Source organism: Lactuca sativa, chromosome 3, assembly GCF_002870075.4.
Source record: "Lactuca sativa cultivar Salinas chromosome 3, Lsat_Salinas_v11, whole genome shotgun sequence".
Lineage (NCBI taxonomy): Eukaryota > Viridiplantae > Streptophyta > Magnoliopsida > Asterales > Asteraceae > Lactuca > Lactuca sativa.
Genome location: NC_056625.2, coordinates 248,169,745 through 248,178,269, shown reverse-complemented (window position 1 = coordinate 248,178,269; position 8,525 = coordinate 248,169,745). Strand labels below are relative to the sequence as shown.

The window sequence follows — 8,525 nt, the reverse complement described above, 5'->3', positions numbered from 1 at the left end:
ATGTGGCGCTTAGGTGGCAGCCTTTTACCATTGGTACAACCCATTTATTTATACATGTTCACAGGTTGGCAAGTTTGTGAGTCAGATTTGGGTTTGTGGGTCAGATTCCATAAATAAAATTGACAACTAAACATGAATAAATTCTTGATGGTTGATGCAAACATATCCGAATTTTAAACACTTAAGTCTTAAACATCCAAACGAAAATTAAAAAACATTCATAAAAACATGTTCAAACTAAATATTAATACAAACATAGATAATTCAAGTGCTAAAATATTAGCCACAATTCCCATTTTTTTCTCCTAAAAAACAAAGTCAATTCTCCAACACAATTTTCTTCTTTATAATGAACTTCAACATTCAAGTAGAAACAATAGTCAAGGTTAAAACACACACATGTAAAATTAAAACAAATGTATGGTTGTCCTTAACAATTTAAAGTTTATTAGAACTCGTAACCTTTGTTTAGTCTTCGACAATGTTTCGTAACCTTTGTTTAGTCTTCCACAGTGTTCATATCCATGACGTTTTGAATTAGTTTATTGATATTAAGATGCGTATTAAGTGGATAAGGAAGATAAAAATAAAAAAAATAATACAAAACAATAATTAATATAAGTAAACAATAAATTATAATATACTACATTTTTCTCCAAATAACCAATCTTATATAAATAAATTTAAAAATAAAATAACTTTTTTACTAAAAATATAAACGGGTTAATAAACAGATTATTTAATAATGGGATTGAGATATAAAAAACTAACCCAGTTTTAACCTCATCCTTATTTCCCTGCCCTATTCCTGGTTCCCAGTTTTCACTTCCCACCCGAAATTTTTTGCTCTTCTATTTTCAGAACCGATCGTCGTTTTATACTTGAAGAAGTCGCAAGTGCTAAAACAGCGCTCAACAATGGCGACGTCAACCACCATAAACAACGGAGAAAAGGTTTTGCTGCTAGACGCTCCGCCATCTTCGCGGCCTTCTTGGTCCAGTAGTGCTGCGCAAATCGACGCATTGCCCTACATCGATGACGAATACGGCGACCCCAAAGTGAAAGCCGAAGTTGACCGTTTAATCGAAGAAGAGATGCGTTGTAGCTCTAAGAAACCTTCGGATTACCTTAAAGACCTCCCTCCTGTTGCCAAGTTTAATTTTGAGGTATTCTCTCATCTTGCTAAATTTTCTAGGGTTTTACTACATCCCCCGATTCTTTTTGCAAAACTGTACTGTGTCTGCTTCTGAATTTGCATACATATGTGTACAATTGTGCAAGTGCAATTCTTATTTTGTTGTTATACGATAAGCGAGTTTGATAAGTGCAAGCTACCAATTGCAATTATGCTGTTGTAGTGCCTAGTGGAAGCAGTGTTCAACATAGTCTTTTAGCAAGTGAATACAAAAGGTTTTGGAACATATTATGAGATCTTTGATGTAAATCCGGAGAAATTGGATGAGTTGTGTAGGAAACAGATCAATATTGTACAGAAGATGAAGGGAAAGAAGCGGATGCAGGTGAAGAGACAAGATTTAAACTGTGATGTCGCCATAGTTCTTTTTGGGCCTGAAAGAAATTTCCATTTGAGTTATTAGTGGTAGAATAGCATTGGTCAAATTAGCCACCTCCTTATGAATAAGAGAAGAACATGATCAACAACATCTCACTATTTTTAGAACATAAATTACTTATTTGGTTTCTAAATATGTTGTAAAGTACTCTTTGACAATGGAATTGATGTATGTAGCAAATTGTTAGTTATCAATCAAATGTTTTGATACATGTTCTAATTCTTTTTTTTTCTTTTAAAAAGAATTATCCAATGCTTGCAAGGGAGTATGAAAGGGTGAGATCTGGTAAACCAATGGTGCCTCTTGATATGTCAAGATATGGACTTGAGACTCCATCACTTAACAAAAGGAATGATGAAACTGCTTGGAAACAAGCACTACAGAAATCTCAACGTTTGCTTCAGCATCAAGTTATTAGGTAATTCAATTCCATTCCAATGATCCAATCCCATGTTTGACAGATTCAAATTCTTTACTTTTTCCATTGATTTTGTATTTTAACTTGTTCTTATGTGATGCCAGGCTGGAAAATCTGGATTTAATGTCAAAATATGGAGCTGATGTATGGAAACAACACAATCAGAGACTAGAAGCATTTTTATCAAGGTCAGTGTGATCAATCTTCTTTCAATTTTTTCATCATCTTTATACTTTTATTGCTTTAAAAATAATTAATTTGATTGTTGGATTTGAACCACAATTATCAGTTTTAAATTCTTTCTCTTATGTGATTATTTTAAAGCCCTTTGTTTTTGTTATAAGGAAATTTATACTTACAACCTTGTATTGTTTTTAGAAAGAATGGAATCTATCAAAAAATTGAATATGGAGATATGGTTAATGACTGAATTACCCTTTTATTGATTTTGTTTTATAATCTCTTGCTTGGTTTATATATAGTTATAATTTAAAAAACTCTTTCTGGTTATGATTAAAATTAATGTTGAAAAGACGTGAAAGCCCTCCTCATCTTCATCATCAAAAAAATGAGTTAAACATTCATTTGAGTTAAATTTGATGGAATTCAATTCCATTTCTTGACCCTTTGCATGTGAAGGAATAGAGTTTGATGAAAATTCAATGCTGAGGGTATTTACGTCTTTTTCACACACAACATTTGTTGTTTTCTACAGAATGCAAGCACAAGCAGCTGAGTTAAACGAAAAGATAGAAACCGTTAATCGAGAAAGAAAATATCATCAGGTAACTTTTATTTAAATATAGCAATTAATCTGATTTTTTGTCATATACATATTTTATTAATTTCAAATATACATTTTATATATTTATTTAAAACAGCAAAATACAGCATATGAGCTTAATGCATTGTCAGCACAATGGAAGGAGCTCTGTTATAAAAACATAGCAATTGAAGCTGCATGTGTCAAGATTGAAGCCAACCTTGAAGAATTAAAAGCAGAAGCTGCAGAAAAGTATCAAATTTCTTACTTTTTCCATTTATAAATTTTTGTTAAATTTAATATTAATCATGGTTTTTTTTTTTTAAATGTAGAGGCTGGAATCTTGATGTTAATATGGAAAATGGCTCTTCGTTGCCTTGAGATTGGTAAAAGGTATGAAATTATGATTTAGATTTTGATTCTTGTTTAGTAGTAATGGGTTTTATTTTCTACTTAAAAATGTTTTTTTTTTTCTACATGATTTTGTAGTTGATTACATTTAGATTTTGATTCTTAACATAAAAGGATTTTTTTTATTTTTTTTTATTTCTATTACTTTGCATGCTTGTTGTATGTGGAGTGAAATTGTGATTGTTTTGGTTCTTATTAGTATGATATCGTATTTTGAAAAATCTGTTGGTTGAATTATAGTAGTGTCATCCAAATATAAAGTAATTATTAGTGTTTTAATGAGTAGATTTTTTTGAAGTATAGTGCCACTAATGATAAAAGAATAAAGTTTTTATGATATAATTTGGTAGACTTTTTGAAGTATACTAAATGTAATAAGAAAAAAAATATATATAAAGTATAATGTGATAATATAAAGAAATAATAGTAACGTGTTACTATAATAAGAATATAGCTGAAAATATGTTGTTTCTTGCATTTAGTGCTACCTTTATATCGACATTAATGAGAAATAACTTTCATATGATTAATTTCTTATATAAAATTTGATGAAGACGATACGCATAAAGTTGTAAAGTACAATAAAATCAACCCAATATTACGAATATATATAAATACGCGATTAACAATTCAATGCTTTATTTTTTCTGTGGGATAATACAAAAATAACCACATGATTTTGGAAAATATAGGCAAATCACACAGTTTTATCCATTTTTGCCGAAATAACACATTCTGAGAACGAAAAATTCTGATTTTTTTCTCGTTTCCATAGAACACTTATATTATTTCTCGCATCTTAAATCTAAAAGTTTAACTATAATCATTTCATTTCAACTAATTGACATTTTTATGCTAGTGTATCTTAATCTACTTTGCTTTCTCAATATTTGTTAGATTTTGGATATGTTATTGAAATTTCGAAGTACTTAATATTTGCTATCAAAAATTCTTTTAATTAAGGGGCACATTTTATAACTATTTAGGTTGTGGTGACATAGTAAGACATGTAAAAAAAAATGTATAACCATGTTTAAATCCTAACACTACTCAGTCTTTGTGGCCATGAAGTTTCGTCTGCAGTGACTACAGGACAAGAGACATAATGTCATATTTACAGCGGAAGATTAGTCGGTGTGTGGAAGCTGGTCCGGAACCCATTTAAGGAAGTTCCCTTTCAAAATAAAAATGGTAAAATTGTGAATTAGAAATGTACTTTTTATAAAGTATATCTAAATGATTCAAATGCACAAAGTTGATGCTATTTGGGAAATACGAAATTTAGAATTTCGTATTACCTTAGGAAAACAAAATTGTGTAGTTCTTATAATATTTCCAAAACTCATTGAAATTTCGTCTAAATTTTAACGCAATTGCTGCTTATTTCACATTATTTTCGGATTTTGTTGAAATTTTGGGTTGAACTTGGCACACCGGTTTCATCTTAGGGCACCCACTTGCAAACACAACCATAGCATATGAAGTAAAACAACACCACAAATGTATGTACAATCCTAAAATTTGTTAAATGCATGAATGTCATGATTTCATACAATCCAGAACGATGTGAAATGCATGAATATGTTATGATTACGTACATAACATGAAGCAAACAGTTTAGAAAACATGATAAAAGTATGCATGAAGAGGAGAATTGTTTTGAGCCTATATGAGGGAGTTTGTCCCACCATAAAGACAAGTACAAAAAAATTCATGAAAGAAGAAATGTACTCCTTTGTACAAGAATTACAAATGGGAACTTGTTGAAAATCCTATAAACCAAAGGTTATTAGACTTGTGACAAAAAGGGTACACACAATTGTTTAAGTTACAATGCCATATATTTGAAACGAATAAGTTAGTTTATCTTAAACTTATGAATCATACATTAATGACTTACACTTTTTTTAGTTAATCTAATGACAAAAACGTTATATTAGTATTCAATATTTGATAAAAGTATTATCTATACATAGTCAAGACGTGTATTAATGTATCTAGTTGCATGACCCAATTGCTTGTATACATACAAATTACCTCCAAATTATTTATCTCCAAACAAGAAAAAAGAAAACCTAAAACCTCACTTATGGATGATTGGATTCTCACCTCTTAACCATTAGCTAATAAGAGGTAATAATCAATCATTCAAAACATATACAAACATAGCCTCCAAAATCAAGGAATATATAAACATTATTAGAACCTAATCAAATTCGAATTCAAGATTCAAGAATATGCAATTGGTTAACATTATATCAAGATACCAAAAACTAGGGTTTATTCACATCATTCAAACTACCTCCAAATTGGTAGCTTTTCAATTGATAAGTTGAACAACACAAGAATATACCTTGAAACTCATTCACTACTCAAAGACCCACCCTGCATTCCTTCGAACCACCAATCAGATTTCCACCATTACTATTTGAAGAAATCCCAATTGATAAATTAGGGCAATAAACCCTCAAGATCCTCCGTCTAGCCCACCAAGAACCAGCCCTAAATCGAACCCTAGCCATCATTCTGATATTGAAATTAATCGACCCATGACTCCTCTCTCCAGTAATGCTATCTCGATCATCAACATACGCTGTCAAAGAAGCGAATGTTGCTTTAATGGAAGTCTGATTCTTCGTCCCCTGCACAAAAGGTGGCACAGTAGTCTCTGAAATTGAATCCGATTTGTGGAAGACGGCAGCTTCAATTTGATCATAGAAAAGAGTAATTTTGGAATTAGGGTTCCGAACAATGAAACGAGCGTCCCAATCGCCGGAAACTAATGAGTTTGATGAAATATTGAAGTTAGAAAGGGTTAGTGTTTCGACTCGGAACTGAGGGATTTGTGGGCGGAGGATGAGCCACATGGTGAAGATGATAATCCCGGTGATGAGGATAGAGCCGATTAAGATGGCGAAGAAACGGTGGACGAAGGTGGCGCGTTGTTGGGTCGCGTATGGATCGGAGTAGTAACGGTTTCCGGCAACGTGGAAGTATGTCCCGTGATTCTGTGGGGCAGTTGGAGGGGGAGCAACGTAAGGGTATGCGGTGGCGGTGTTTGGGTAGCCGGTGGCGGAGTGAGCTGGGTAGCCGGTGACGGGTCTGGATTGATCCTCCATTGAAGAGGTGGATTGGGATTGAAATTATGGGGAAAATTTTGATGATTGGTAGTTGGGTAAAGTATATAAATCATTGTAGGGGAAAGATGAGCATCAATTTATCTCTTTGTGATCCGAATCTTGAAGCCTAACTCCACTAAATATCTACAGGATTTTCAAAAAAATGTCTAAGCAAATTGCAATCTCTTTCTAAGAATTTTGGGTTTGTTTTGAAATTAATCAACCTCTAACTTTTTCTTTAAATTTCTATTCATTGATACGATGTTGACATATTTTTTTGAACATGTCAAATTCGGTTTTGTGTCACATATATTTGAAACGAATAAAGTTATTCTTTTTTGAAAGATTGATATGATGTAACGAATATTGTTGTCAATGATATGGGACAAGTGTTTTCTTAATATTATATGGACACTTGATGATAAAAATTATTATTATGTATTATCTTTGCCACTTCCAACGGTGACTTATCATCACCATACCGATCTCTCAACTTTTTTTTGATGATCATTAGGTTTCTCTTTGAAAGGCTATAATGGATTGAATATTTTCAATTCTTGAGTTGGGTGTAACTAGTTTTAATAAATTCAAACCTTAATTAAATGACATTTTTTTATGAGATAATAATAATTTTCAATTTCCTCAACATCAAAATGTTATATCTCTCCAATTTAATTTCTAAATATCATATTTATATTTCATAAAATTTTAAAATATAGTATATATCATTCTTAAATGTGACAACCCGAAATTTCTATCTTGTACAAACCCTACATTTCAATCTAGTCAAACTTACTTCTGCTAACTTTTAGCACAGTTTAGAGTCTATTTGAGTATTCTGAGCTTAATTCATCGAAAGAATAAGTGAGAGGAAGTGTCAATTGAAGTTGTAAACTATCAAACAAGCCCTAGCCATCATCATGAGGAGTTTACAGCCACACCATGTGAGTTTACGGGCGTAAACACATGGTGGCCATAAACCCCTAGTATATATATGACACTTAGTCATTTTTCATTCATTCTTCACCTTCCAAGTTAGAGAAATCAGATTCTCTCCCAAGGATCTTCAAGATTTTTCTTCCAATCTTCACAAATGTAAGTAAATCCTTCCATCTATGTGTTGTTACATCACTTCTTCTTGATTCATCCTTGAATCCATCCACAAATTCCATCTTTTGATCTAGATCTTCAAGATCTTCAAGAACACCAAGAACACAAAAGTGTTTTGGGCCGAAAACACCCTCCATTAGTCTTGAAATTGTAAATCTTTACCTCCTTTACATGTTTATTAATTAGGATACTGAGTTAAGGACTTGAAAACACCAAGAATCCAAGAACAAAGGGTGTTTACGGCCAAGGCAATCTCCCTTGGCCGTAAACCCTAATGATGGGTGCAAAGTTGCCACAACTCTTTCCTTAGCCTTAGAACTTGGTCTAGAACACTTCCAACTTGAGTTAAGGACCTTAAACATCAAATGGTAGAAGTCACCATGAGTTTACAGCCGTAAACTCATTAGGGCTGCAAACCCTAGGCCGTGAACTCATGGAGAGTTTACTCTTGGACCGTAAACTCCAAAGCAAGACCCTACAACCCTTAGATGCAACTCTATGATCTTCTAACACTTGAATCAAAGTGTTTTCCATGTTCTAGGGTGTCTTTACTTGCTTAATTAGTGGTATGATCACTAATTAGATACATATATGTGTCTTTATATGTTAAATAGGATCGGTGTGTGTGTTCAAGTCTTCACTTGACACCCATCACCTTATCCATCTCTTTCATCCAAACCACTCACTACAGGTGAGTTCATACCCCTTAATCAACCTTTTAAATGTTTTTAAATGCTTTTATGGGGGGGGGGGGGGGGATACAAGTTGAATCATTATAGTTATAATATCAATCACATGTGATTTATAACTATCAAACAAATGGATTTGCTATACTTTTAACTGTTTTATCAAACAAACTACTTCAAACTATTTATCAAACTCTTTTATATGTTACAATCTTTATCAATCTCATTCTTAAATGCCAAGCCGCTTTTAAATCGTTTTATAAAGTGACATCAAGTCATCAATATTTATTATTAAACTCTTCAAAAGGTTTTACAAAACTTTTGTTTAAACTTATATATATATATATATATATATATATATATATATATATATATATATATATATATATATATATATATATATATTGTCAATACCATGTCTAATGCATATATAGTTATATAAGT

General features: G+C 32.0%; 2 protein-coding genes across 3 annotated transcripts; one reads left to right on the top strand and one right to left on the bottom strand.

Moving 5' to 3' along the window:
* Positions 1-787: 787 nt before the first annotated feature.
* LOC111918459 (pre-mRNA-splicing factor SPF27 homolog) lies at positions 788-4,559 on the top strand. Of its 2 annotated transcripts, none has more exons than XM_023914123.3 (7): positions 788-1,166; positions 1,817-1,992; positions 2,097-2,180; positions 2,708-2,777; positions 2,874-3,007; positions 3,088-3,148; positions 4,221-4,559. In XM_023914123.3, exons 1-6 carry the CDS (start codon positions 918-920, stop codon positions 3,134-3,136), a joined length of 762 nt encoding a protein of 253 aa, XP_023769891.1. In that variant the 5' UTR covers positions 788-917; the 3' UTR covers positions 3,137-3,148; positions 4,221-4,559. The 2 variants fall into 2 exon arrangements, with proteins under 2 accessions (XP_023769891.1, XP_023769890.1); XM_023914122.2 differs by having other exon boundaries at positions 789-1,166; positions 4,238-4,559.
* A 773-nt stretch (positions 4,560-5,332) lies between these two features.
* On the bottom strand, positions 5,333-6,502 carry LOC111918458 (NDR1/HIN1-like protein 10). Its single transcript, XM_023914121.3, has one exon. The coding sequence runs from the start codon at positions 6,283-6,285 to the stop codon at positions 5,539-5,541; it is 747 nt and encodes a 248-aa protein (XP_023769889.1). The 5' UTR covers positions 6,286-6,502; the 3' UTR covers positions 5,333-5,538.
* Between the last annotated feature and the right edge of the window lie 2,023 nt (positions 6,503-8,525).

Bases quoted from the DNA above. Each gene is read 5' to 3' on its own strand.
- LOC111918459 (XM_023914123.3), top strand. From the start codon at position 918: ATGGCGACGTCAACCACCATAAACAACGGAGAAAAGGTTTTGCTGCTA. The intron at 1,993-2,096 runs GTAATTCAATTC...ATGTGATGCCAG, and splicing joins CTTCAGCATCAAGTTATTAG to GCTGGAAAATCTGGATTTAA. The intron at 2,181-2,707 runs GTCAGTGTGATC...TGTTTTCTACAG, and splicing joins CTAGAAGCATTTTTATCAAG to AATGCAAGCACAAGCAGCTG.
- LOC111918458 (XM_023914121.3), bottom strand. From the start codon at position 6,285: ATGGAGGATCAATCCAGACCCGTCACCGGCTACCCAGCTCACTCCGCC.